Raw genomic sequence first — 13554 nt, 5'->3', positions numbered from 1 at the left:
TGAATATCAATGAAAGTGATGATAGAAAAGCAGAAACAATGTATATCCATTCTTCAGCAGTCAAACACATCAATTAAATGGTGATCAGTAAAACTTGTATTATTGTTGATTATTGTTTTTTTACTAGAATTAATAGATGTCCTTCATAAACCATTAAGTTGTCTTTGAGAAATTGATTAAAATCCAACACGTAGTAAAATTATAATGAATGTATAGAGGACCATACATATGTATAGACAAGTGTTATTCTTAATGCCCCCCTAGCAAGTTATTGAAATATTAATTTTGAAAGTGATCAAGTGACAAATTGTCAGAAAGTTTAAGGCAATCTGAAGCAAGTTTTTTTTTGCAGAAATATTAATATTGATAGTGGCCAAGTGACACATGTCAGAATGTCTATTATGGCAAGTTAATTTTTTTTAGCAGAATTGCATCAGCATTATTTTGAATAAAGCATTTACATTCAGATTGCTCCTCCCCCTTCATATCTTTACCTTTTAGGCCTGTTGATAAATAAGAATAAATCAATTAACAATTTTCAAGATGTCATGTGTCAAAGGATTGGTCAACCTATACATAACTTTTGCTTTTGCTAAGGCTTTGGTGATCAATTTTACAAACCAGGACACCTTTTTGCAAAGGAACACCTAAGACTCTGGTTTAACAGGTTCCAATATGGACCTTATCATCTTTGGCAAACATACTACATCTCATATTAAAAGTATTCTTCTGTTCTTAACTTACTGCCTTTGGTGTGGTCTTTTTTTATATAAAATCAAAGAAATATGTTGTGGAAAAAAACAAGCTAAGCAATCTTAAATGAAACTTTCACCAAAATATTTTAAATACAGATTTATACCACAGTTTCATAGCATCAAAAACACTCCATGTTTCCATAGGCAATAAGATTTGTTTTTATCTGACAGGAAAATCATTGGATTCAGAGCATTATCTCATATAAGTGTTCTTAACTGGTTCTAGATTTTAACACTAAAATCTTTCAACAAATCTGAAGAAATCCTACATTTTCAAAACTCTCTAAAATTCTTTATAATTTTGGTAAAGAAAGACAAATAGTTTCAGAAAAAAATCAAATTTGTGCTTCAGAGTCAGTTTTAAAGAGAACAACTACTCTATACACTGGTTATGTCAAAGACAGTACATACATGGAGTATTATTGAATTACTACAAAGTGTCTGTTAGGGATAAGAACAAATCAACTAGGTGCTTATACTGTGTAAAACTAATTGGATTGTTTTCCTTACAGAACTGGTGTTGGTATCTGTTTTTGGAGGAGAAGGGAGAGTATTCTGAAACAAACAACAATTAATTGGTCTAAGATCTACTCAGAATCTACAAAGCTCTGTGTAGCTTTTGATTAGCTTATATCCACTTCTAAAAAAAACAAAAAAACAACAATTATCTTTAGAAAAAATGAATAATGTTGAGTGGTGCAATAAGAGAAGTGACTTGCATTCATATTTGTGAAACACATCATTCCGAATCAGTAGAACTTTGGGTATTTTCATAGAGTATTACACAACATTACGAACATCTTATCAAAACTAAAGTTTATCAACCAAAGCTTAACATTATTTTTCTTTAGTTTAAAAGAAATCACCCATATTCCTACGATTCTGAAAATGTAGTCAGTTATGGATAAAAATATATTAAAGCTTTGGGAATATAATAGGACTCCTGCAATCTTATGGTACTGTTAGTGCTTATGATGGGTGGGGAAATATATATCAATACACATTGGCAGGAGATATTTTTTCCACACTGATATGCAATATCTATCCCGTCATAACTGGTCAATAACACTAACAGTATGATTGAGTGTTGTGACCCTTATAGATACATGTCAATGCTATATAACTGGGAAGAATGTTAGTTTTAATTAAAATGGCATATGCAAAAACCATATCCACATCACTATAACTCTAGTATTACACCTTAACTTTTCTCTCTAATATTTCTATGGAGTTAAAATATATTCTAAGACACACAAAGCTCTGGCTATAATTCATAACTACATGCTTCCCTCTGTATTTAATAAATGTATTAACTGAGAGCACATTCTGTTGCAACTACTATTCCAATGTATGTATTAAGAATATTTCAGAATTCAAATTTTAGGAATTTGTCTTTTTTCTATAGGAAAAATTTGGTATGACCAGAAAATTTTAAACTTTTGAATAGAAAAACTATTCCTTAAAAATTACAGAATATACAATCAAATGAACTTTTTGGAATAGAGTGTAACAAAAGAAGTGTTTAAACAAAAAAGGAACTTTATGTAACTGGACCTTATACCCTTGCTCATAAAATTAGCGAACAAATCTACAATAAAAAAACCAGCAACAGATTTTATGTGGCAGAAGACAACTACACTGTAGATGACTAGAGTTTTAGTGACTACGTTTGTAATACCTGTTGTCAATAAATCTGGTATGACCATTTTAACGACCCCACCTAAAGCATTTCCACCTAAAATAATGTCAACAAATGATTAAACCTGGTTTGGCCAGAACTAATAAGTTTTGCATATGATGATGTAAAAATTTCAATAGGATAAAAATTAAAAATCAATATTATTGTTGTAAGGAAAATGGCAGGAATGTGTAAATGGTATGAAAATTGACAGGACAGTTTTTGCAATTCTAACAGATATAAATTTCATATAAAGAATTGAACCTTAAAAGCAATTCAAATTTATCCTAAATTTTCTATCTAATTATCTCACTGATATCCTATAGTTTCTCATCTAATCTTGAAGGCCTTACTAAAACTACTGTTGGTGCAATATAACTATGTGATAACTGATTTGCCTATAAGAACATCTTTAACCATGCAAGCAATAGTTCTGCTTATTATTATTAACATATCTTTTCTCACTTCTCAAAAAGAAATAACCTTTCCCTTTGTTTACAAGATTATTTTTTTTTAGTATACAAGGGCAAAGGTTACTGTTAAAGCACATTTAAAGTTGGCAATGGTTGTTTTACCTGCAGTAGATGTTGGCCGGAAGTTACGAAATTTACTTTTCCCTCTTTGCTTCTTACACGGCTCATCCAATTCATCTATGCAAGCTTTATGTACACTCAAGTCACATGCTGAAAAAGAAGTCAAAATAAACATCCTTTTATGTACAATTAAATATACATCCTTCTACCTCAAATTAAGTTTGATGCTTGAAACAATTTCCCTCCACTTTTTCCATCTTACATACCTACATATTTGTTTGAAATAATTATGTTTGAGAAAAGTTATTGACTATTTCACTAATGCTATTCTTACATGCCACAATGGAAGTGATTCAACTATTTGACATGCTATTAATTGTCTATACAATTACAGATGACATGGTTAGAAAATCCTTGACTCATCTGATAATTTTTGTTAATTCTTTCCTGATCTTTCTTTTTCTGCATTATGGTGACTCAGTTGTTCTCTTTCTTCATTTGTGTTTGTCAAGTTTCTTCAGCCTCAATCTTAATTTTGCATAAGACATTATGTAAAAGAGTAAGCATGCCTGATCATGTCATATAAATGTCCTAATTGCAGATCATAAAAGAGTATATAGAGTAGGAACATTTATGAATTTTATCTTACATCATTAGGAAACAAGAATGTGTCCAAAGTACACGGATGTCCCACTCCCACTATCATTTTCAATGTTAAATGGACCGTGAAATTGGGTAAAAAATCTAATTTGGCATTAAAATTAGCAAGATCATATCATAGAGAACATCTGTACTAAGTTTCAAGTTGATTGGACTTCAACATCATCAAAAACTACCTTGACCAAAAATTTTAACCTGAAACCTCACTCTCATTTTCTATGTTCAGTGGACCGTGATATTGGGGTCAAAAGTCTAATTTGGCTTTAAAATTAGAAAGATCATATGATAAGCAACAAGTTTAATAAGTTTCAAGTTGATTGGACTTCAGCTTTATCAAAAACTACCTTGACCTAAAACTTTAACCTAAAGCTGGACGAACGGATGGACGGATGGACAGACGAACAACCATTCAGATGCACAGACCAGAAAACATAATGCCCCTCTACTATCGTAGGTGGGGCATAAAAAATAACAATGATAATATATAATTGGGCTATGGTGACCTACTTTGGCACTGATATGCTTGGTAACCAACTCCCCAAATAACTTTATCACAGTGAATACATTTTTCTACTTTATAATAATGCTGTAACTGAAACTGGTGTTGCTGCACCTGTAAAAAATAGATAATATAAATTAAAAGAATGTAAGATTAACATCAATAACACACCAGTATACTGTAAATTCACAAATAAGAGCATGCATATATTATTGTGATTTTGTTATTTTAGACTAAAATGCTATCTCAATTTTGAGAAATTGAGAAAAAAATCCTGTTTAATTCATATAAAAAATTTCAAATGCGAGTTAAAATTATAATGATTATTACCCTGTTGCATTTTTCACACTTATAAAAACATTGCAATAATATCTGAATTCACAGTAAACTTACAAATCACCAAAAACAGCTATAGGGCAACAGGAAGTCTACAGTTTATCAAACTTTAAATATTGACATATATATCTTTGTTATCTCATTGTATACATCATGGGAAAATCAATGACAAGAGAACAAAAGATAAACTCTAATGGCTGAGATATAGGTCTTTGAATTTTCTTTGCAGTTCAGTATTTTTGTAATTTTACAGTTTTCTTACAAAAGGCCAAAAAATCAATTTGTTTGTTTACACAGGTTACCATTCTGATTAAATCTTATTTCTAAACCATAATCATATATTTGATAAGAAATTATCTGTTAAAATATTGAATTATACATGCAAATACGTAATTTCTTAGTTTCATTAGATATTGAGATAATTGCATTAGAAGCTTGTTAAACTGAAATTTTAAAAATGTTAATCGGTGCTGCATATTTATTTTTAAATAAATGGAAAAAATCCTCAAACATGATTTTATTTCCTAAAAATATACTTTCCAGTGATGTGTTTATAGAAACATGCAACCTATATCATAATTTCAAATAGCAAGCCAGTTTATTTCTGAGCAAGCATACAAATAGATAAGTTCATAGGATTTTTTTTAAGATAAACATGTAAAGCACTTTCATGACATTTTTTTTCTCTTTTTTTTTCAATATTCTTTTTTTTTTTCAATTTTACAATTTTTTCCAAAATCTTTTAAAATTAACAGTAAAGGATGAATTTCATTCTAGACTAATTATTCAATCAAAGCATTAAGTGGGTTTTGATTTCAATTCGCACAGTAAACTTAGCATTGTATTAAGCAAAGAAACATATTTTGACAATATTCTGATTGAGTTATTTCCCTTTGTTCATAAAAGAAGGTTTTACTTTTTGACACTTTATTCCTAATAATATTGAGGAATTTTTTAGCATTTCAATTGCTTGATATAGTGATGGATATCACTAACACTATAAGATGGAGGAAACTTAAATCCCTACCATTTTATCAAATTGTTGTGTCTTCTAATTTCCCCAAAATACAAGAATTCTCAACACCATTAAAACAAAGCCATAACCAAAAGACTCCATATGAAATTGTGCATAAAAAATTATATATCAACACAGACTATAAAATCATTTCATAACAAAAACCTATCATGGGTCATATATTTATGGGCATTATTCTATGTAAAGTTTAGTCAAGTGAAAGCGATTCTCAAAAAGTTGTGGTCCGAGAGGTCCAGGCTACCAATATTTTACAAAGGACCAATACAATGTGTGCATTTTGCAATAGGAAGAGCAATGAGAACCAGCAGATTTTCATCAAGGAGAACTGAGGGATTACAAAGTTTTCAAGAACTGTGACGAAAAAGGCATTGACCATAAAATCTGCTGTAAGGGCTTCGGTTGTGGTCAGCCAACCATGCATAGTTATTTCAAAAACCATGAAAAAGAATGTAGTATAAAATGTAGTAAATATGTGCTAAGTTAGCCAAATCTTATATTTAATCATAAAAAGAAAGATTGTCACTCTTACATGGTAAGCAGTTATTGTATATTTGAAAACATTTGAGGGCCTATATGTGAAAAGAATTGCTCGTAGTTGTATTCAGTATGCTGGCCTATATATATGTGAAAAGATTTGTTTATGCTTTTATTGTATCTGAGGTCCTCATCGATGATAAGTTAGTACTACTTACTGTGCTGACTTTCTTTAAATAAAGAATTTATTATCATTATTATCAGAGTCTATCTCACTATTCCTTTCGCTCACATAATACACAGAAGAGATAAGTTTGAAATATAGGTAACCAGTCAGGAACTATGGGAATTTGTGTCCAATTTGTCTAATCTTTACCCAAATGATTTTTATAAGATCAACACCTTATATTTAGTCATTTTTTTATGAAGAGATTGGAACTGACTAAACAAACCAATAATTTTTTCCCTTATCTACATGAGGGTGGTAATGGGGGTACCTTCATAACAATTCACGGTAAAAATCTTGCCAAGTGACGTTAACGGTAATTTTTGATGCATGATGATAAAATGTACATTTTCTTTTAGACGATAAGAAAATTGACTGATTTTGACAAATCACTTTAAATGTTCCCCAAAAATGACGGTAACGATAATTATTTTGAGACCTCTGACCAATAACAATAACTATAGTTTGACGAATCACAGTAAAAATTTAACCAATTTGACGCTAAAGATAGCTGAAAATGACCGTTTGACGCCTGCGGGTAAAGGGCATTACTACCCTCTTACATGGGTGCCACATCAAGCACAGAATCTTCTTACTCTTTAGAAGCATCAGTCTTTAGTTATTATCTTGTATTTTTTTTTAACCATTATTCGTCTTTTCATCTTTTTTTGTACTTTTACCATGACTTTGTCAGATCTCTTTAACTTTTGGTCAGCCTCTTTTTCACATTTTTATATCAGGTAAATTACAAGTTCCTTTTAAATTCACAAACAAATCTCCATACAAAAGAATACTATTCAGATCTCTCATTTAAAGAGTTTTTCTGATAGTTTTTACTCTCTAGTAGATCTTTTAAATCCAATTATCTAGCCTACTTTTTACTTCAGATCAAAAAGATTACTTTTTAACTCAGCAATATTGACGACATTATATGAACAGATCTTATTTTTTATTTAAATTTTGTTTACCTTTTTCTTTTGTTGTCCTATCTTTAATAATCGTTTATCTTTGGCTATAAAACTCTGGACTCTGTCCATTGATGAGTTGTGTCTATTAACACCAACATTACGTAGGAATGTATTGAGGGCCCAGCCCATTGCTAATTCTCGTTCTGATTTTATTGTATCTTCTCCACCATCTCCCTTGCTGCAAAATAGTAATAAAAATTGACATGAAAACATAGAACATTCTAATTTATACATGCATGAATCTATCAAAAAAAAGTACAATTAATGTACTAGGGGGGTTCTTTTGAATGAGTTGATCAAGATGAGAACAAAGTACTGTAAATTCAGAAATTATTGCATGCATTTATTATTGCAATTTTGTCATTAGACTAAAATGCGGTTATAATTTTTGCATTAATGAGAAAAATCTTGTTCAATTCATACCTAAAAGTTCAACATGCATGTTTAAATTATAGCGATTATAATTCTGTCACATATTCGCAATAATTTCTAAATTTACAGTATTTAAATGTAACTTAAGGTATCTGTAAAGTGATTTATCAGAATGAAGAGACAAACACCTAAACTAATTTGAAAGAAGATTATAATGTCCAATAGCTGATATAAATTTGCTTTTACAGATAAATTTGTTTTGTTTTATAAATTCATATTTTGCTACTTTCATCTTTTTTCAGTTATTCTAACACAATGTTTTGATATTCCATATCATTGATATATCATTGATATACAGGCATTATAAGAACATAACCACTCTGTTTGTCTACTTATCTAAGTACTTACAAGCACCTATCTAGATGAGGCATTACATATTTTTCTACAACGGCTATTTCTTCATTTTTCTTCATTATGTCTTTTAACTCATGAATGCCATACATATTACCAAACCCTAAAAACATCAAAATACTTTTATTATATATGAATAATGAGAGGTGTGAAGTATACATCAACAAATTACAAAATATATACCCTACATTGAATTCTGCAAATATATCTATAAAGACGAAGTAGGTGGAGGTTGATAAAAATATGGATGTAATACTGACAGGCAGGACTTATATCTAATTTCAAACTTCAGATTATAAGATATTCGATTAAACCTTAGCTAAGGTTGCAACTCCAACATGCAAAGCTGACCTTTGTTTTAAACTGTTTTGTTTAAAGATTTGATTTGATTGTATTTTATATGAGGGACTACACATGTTAGCATTAATTGCTGCTTGTATTGTATATGAGGGACTATATGCATAAAAGGCATACATGTGTTCAGATTTATTCATTCTTGTAATGTATATGAGGGACTATATGCATAAAGATCTGTTTTGCTTATATCTTACATGAGGGTTTACATGAGTACACAATTATTCTTTCTTATAATGTATATGTAATTCTCAATGGTGATCATGTCCTGCTAGTTACTATGTTGACCTTCTTCAAATTAAGAATTCTTTATTATTATCATTATCTATAAAATATATTTTCTCATTGTTGAAGGTCATAAAAATAACCTATAGTTGCTCGACTCCACTCCATTTGAACTCTGGTGAATAGTTGTCTCATTGGCACATCTAAACACACTATCTTGTGTGTACTCACAAATTACAAGTGTGTGATCGATTTGAAATCATTCTAGCCTTTGGCTGTATCTTGTGTGATCTTCACCCAAAAAAAATATTAAATTCTGACACCAAACCACTCTTCTTTAAATTCATAAATAGTTGACAATAAACTTTATATGAACTTGTCTGATCTTTTCTTAGCAAAATCAATTTGAGTGTATGTGGAAAGGTAGGAAGGGAAGTTAAATTATTGAATGAGTCTTTTTCAGTGTGCATCTATTACCTGTGCATCTATTACCGTTAAGCAAAATTAATCTAGAAATGACTTTTCTTCATCATTGTTTATAGGGATATTTTGAAAAGACCTTCCTACACTCTCGCTTACATTTTAATGGAATGGCCCTTAATGATTTAAACATATAAATGGTAATTATTCAACCTCCAATCCTTAGTAATTGTCTTACCTATTTCTTTTTTGGAACAAAAATCATGCAGAATGTTTTGTAACTCTGTCTGTACGCTAGCTCGTGCATGATCGAACACTTTCCGTAATATATCCTCTTTATCATTTCTATACACTAATACATTGTCTATTTCTACACTTATACTTTCATCCACATTCAGTTTTAAAGGCTGAAATCAGATCAGAATATATAGAAATATTTAAATATTTAAAATAAGAACAAAATATGATACTGTAGATTCGTTATCATTATTTTTGGCGGATCAATTTTATGCATTTTTTTCTTTGGTTCAGGGAAACCAAGAATTTAATTATTTAACAAAGTTTAAACTGTCTGTAGGTTTGTGGGATAACTTTTGACAAACCAAAGAATCAAATTTCCATGAAAATTGGTACCCATGTAAATAAATGAATCCATAGTTATACAATATCATTCAGTGACAATAAGGATGAAACATTTATGTTAGCTGTTGCTAGACAAAAAGTTGCAGTATCAGCAACAACAAAAAAATCATTTGTGAAAAAGTATATGTATTCAAATGCATCGAGTGATAAAAACAAACAAAATAACTTAGTCTTAAATGCATGATTTTTTTATAAGTTCTTTTTAAGCTTTGAACTAGCCGTCAGTAACAGTGAGTACTCAGTTCAAGGTGAAAGGAGGGTTTTGTGCCAGGAAATTATTCCACCTGCCACATTCTGTATGTGCCTGTGTTAGCAGGAGTTTGTAATTCAGTGATTGTAGTTTGTTGCTGTATATCATAGTTCTTTATCATTCATTGTTTTCTACATAAATCAGGCCATTAGTTTTCTCTTTTGAATTGTTTTACATTTTTTATTTTGGGGGCTTTTATATCTGACTTTGCTGTAAAGGTTTTGCTCATTGTTAAAGGATGTATGGTGACCTATAGTTGTGAACCTCTATATCATTTGGTCTCTTTTGTATCTTTATATCATTTTGGATTCAGTAAAGTTGGTGATAATTTTCATTCTTTGAATCAACTTGTAAAAAAATGTTTGTAAAATAAAAGGCATTGCTATATTTGTAATGTATCTTTTTATTTTTACCCCAAAAAAATCAGGATTACTGTGGTAAAAACTGATCATCCCCTAAATATGTTCACTTTAAATACATAAAATATTATTGTTTTCATTTCTGTGTAAACTTACCGATCCTGCTGCCACAAGAAACGTGGAATAAATTTCGAAGGCCCATTTCTTTAATTCTTTACACGTACCAGGAGTAGTCCGATAGTAACCAGACACTATGTAAAATAACTGTAATACAAATGTGTGTAATTAACAATACAACAAAACTTGTGTAATTAAACATACAACAAAACATGTGTGTTATTCAACATACAACCAAACTTGTGTAATTGAACATTCAACAAAACATGTGTGTAATTCAACATACGACAACATGCTTGTGTATTTAAACATATAAAAAATTGTTGACACAGATACATGTCTTGCCTGTATGCATTTTTGATAGTATAATGCAACTGTTGAAACTTGAATCTCAGAACTTTTAACATATGAACTAAGCACAATCATCAAAGTCAATATACCATGAACAAAGGATAGGGTCAAATAATCTTCATTGAAATATTGAGCATCCACATCAATTATAATTTCAAAATATTTTGTAGAACCAACTAGGTCAATTCATAAAATTGTGAAATATGCCTGATTTGCATAGATCATTGGTTTTCCTGTTTGAATGGTATTACACTAGTAATTTTGAGGGCCCTTTATAGCTTGCTGTTCAGTGAGTCAAGGCTCCCAGTTGAAGATCATATTTTGACCTATCATAGTTTATTTTTACAAATTGTGACTTAGATGAATAGTTGTCTCATTGGTACCCATCTTCTTATATCTATGACAGCAGCAAAATTTTAACTTCATGGAAGTGATTTTGACTTTTCTTACACCTTACACCTGGATTCGATGATTGAAGTTTTAAACAACCTTGAGTGGTTGAACAGCCCTTGCACGGTTGGGACCCGGACTTACCAGACTTGATGGGTCTTCACTCTGAGTCATAACATAATTAAGAAAGACAGCCAGGTGTGGAGGTCTACTTTCAAGCAACTTCAGACTGCTGAAAGCACCATTGTTAACCTAGAACAAAACAAAGATCGGTGAAACACATTCATACATGACAGTAAAATAATTCGATGATGAGGTATGATTGATTTGACAGTGATCACATCACCACTGTACAACCAAACATTTCCTATAGAGAAAAATTTTCAAGCATGATATATGTAAATTCTACAAATATAGATCACTTTGCTTATCAAATAAATAACATTAATGATTTATTTCAATGAACGCATTACCTTCCATAGTATTTTGTTTTATTTTCCGATATTAAATAAATCTCTAAATTTTGAAATCTGATATTTTCATATATTATATAATCCACAAACAGAACTATTTTCTATTTAAATTACTATCTAAATTTCTTTTTAGGTTTACTGACTCAAAAGAAAAAAGACAAAAGACAATGAATACTTTAAACATTCTAAATGCATGGGAAATCGTTTGATCTTCCATAAATGCATATATATTTATAATTTTCAAATCCTCATGTGCAAGGATTTATAAAAGCATAAGAAAGCTGACCCCATCACCCAGAACAGTATATTCTAATTGAAAGTATTTAATCTTAATATACCAATATACCTAAATGCTTGAAGAAAAACAGTATTTGTTTTTATTGGTACATTGTGTATTGGGAAAATAATTTAGTCATGCAATATAAAAATCATTCTAAAGGATATTCTCTAACCATAAAATAATTATACATTATACAATTATATCATAAATTATCAATTTTTATAGATGGCATAAATTTTCACTCATCATTTCTTTATTAAAAGTTAGGTTATCATGCAACAGATGTAATAAACACCTTCCAGTTAATACACTTATAAACGTTGGTTTTTTCTTTTATTTTGAAATGAAAAAAATAAATATTTGGAAAAGGGTTGACAGAGCACTTTAAAAGCTGTGGAAATGAAGGTTGGAAAAACTAAAATAAGCAATAAAAAATATATATCAAAGCATCTAAACTGGGTGCATTTACTATTTATAAGAACAAAAGCTATTAATAATCTTTTTTTTCATCCTTTTTTGTAAACAAGAAGTCTTCATAGATAAAAAAAATAAATATAATGTATTCTTTATACACAAATCGTTCAATCTAGTTATATGAATATATAGTTGACCTATGACCCTTTTATTCAGGCAAAAATGCTGCAAACTAACTACCCAAGTGACTGTTTTGGTGGTCTTGAAGTGTCAAAAAATAAAACAATAACCAATCAAATTATTATTTAGACAATGGACTTATGATCAGTGATTCTAGTAGTGAATTATTGAAACAAGGAGTTTCATACTAATATGTAAAATGTATGAGATTACTCTTCTTGAATTTGGACACATCTCATATAAGAACTAAAACTTCTACCTTAATTTTCTATTCTTAGTTCATGGAGTATAAAACATTGGGGAAAGTTCTTTAAAAATCTGTTTGGTATAATTCATCAATAGTATTCACAATTAAACAAGACATCGTTTGACATCAAAATATAATCCTTAAATGTCTTTAAGATATTGATCCTGTGTCTGTCCTAACAAGAGCAAAATAATAAATTGAAGAATCAAAATGATTCTAAATACTGTTCTTATTCTTAAACGTGTAAACCAGCAATTAAAATAATTGAGATATGAATGAGACCTTGAAGATTGCTGACAGCATGGTGGACATGTCAAATTCAAAACATTAACAAATAAAATATCATAAAAGGTGGCATTTTTGGATTAAGCTCTGAATGAATATCTAAACATCGATCAGTATCCCCTTTTTTTCTTTGATTTAGACAATCACTCAGGAGTTATTTAGAGAGGTAGTTATAGGAGGTTGTTAGTGCTACAAAGTAAAAAATAAAACCTCTAAATTCTGTAACCGTGTCAGGAAATGAGAGGCGTTAGAGTTCGATGATTTCCTTCTCTCCATATACTGAAACCATCACCAAAGCAGTGTCAAAATCAATTTTTATAAGCTTTCAATGATTTTAAAAGTAAAAGCCAGTTAAAAGATTCCATAAAAATTAATTCTATATTAGTTCAAAGAAGTAAACAAAAATGTAATTATATTATCCATGTAATATCAAACTAGACAAATAACTTATCTTAGCATTATCACAATTAATGTTTTGGTAATGCCATAATTATTTTTTCAGAACTGGTCTTCGAATAAAGGAAACTATGTTTTTGGTAAAATACACACAAACAATCTGTTGATTAATTTTAGCAGGAACTTAGGTTCCAACTCTCAGACATAGTTGACAAACAGTTAT

General features: G+C 29.8%; 1 protein-coding gene across 1 annotated transcript in view; it reads right to left on the bottom strand.

Annotated features, from left to right (window-relative positions):
• The window catches only part of LOC134721051 (uncharacterized), a 111988-nt gene that overhangs the window by 34528 nt on the left and 63906 nt on the right, over positions 1 to 13554 (bottom strand). The window contains exons 14-24 of the mRNA XM_063583753.1: positions 13146 to 13214; positions 11201 to 11308; positions 10355 to 10462; positions 9186 to 9354; positions 7946 to 8051; positions 7166 to 7343; positions 6190 to 6201; positions 4134 to 4239; positions 3009 to 3116; positions 2434 to 2490; positions 1266 to 1310 (exon numbers count right to left, since the gene is read on the bottom strand). Coding sequence (XP_063439823.1) covers positions 1266 to 1310; positions 2434 to 2490; positions 3009 to 3116; positions 4134 to 4239; positions 6190 to 6201; positions 7166 to 7343; positions 7946 to 8051; positions 9186 to 9354; positions 10355 to 10462; positions 11201 to 11308; positions 13146 to 13214 — 1066 coding nt within the window. The remainder of the gene's footprint in view (positions 1 to 1265; positions 1311 to 2433; positions 2491 to 3008; positions 3117 to 4133; positions 4240 to 6189; positions 6202 to 7165; positions 7344 to 7945; positions 8052 to 9185; positions 9355 to 10354; positions 10463 to 11200; positions 11309 to 13145; positions 13215 to 13554) is intronic.

The sequence above is a fragment of the Mytilus trossulus genome, chromosome 6, assembly GCF_036588685.1.
Source record: "Mytilus trossulus isolate FHL-02 chromosome 6, PNRI_Mtr1.1.1.hap1, whole genome shotgun sequence".
NCBI classification, from domain to species: Eukaryota; Metazoa; Mollusca; class Bivalvia; order Mytilida; family Mytilidae; genus Mytilus; species Mytilus trossulus.
The sequence above is the reverse complement of the archived record's forward strand: the minus strand, read 5'-3'. Positions and strand labels throughout refer to the sequence as shown.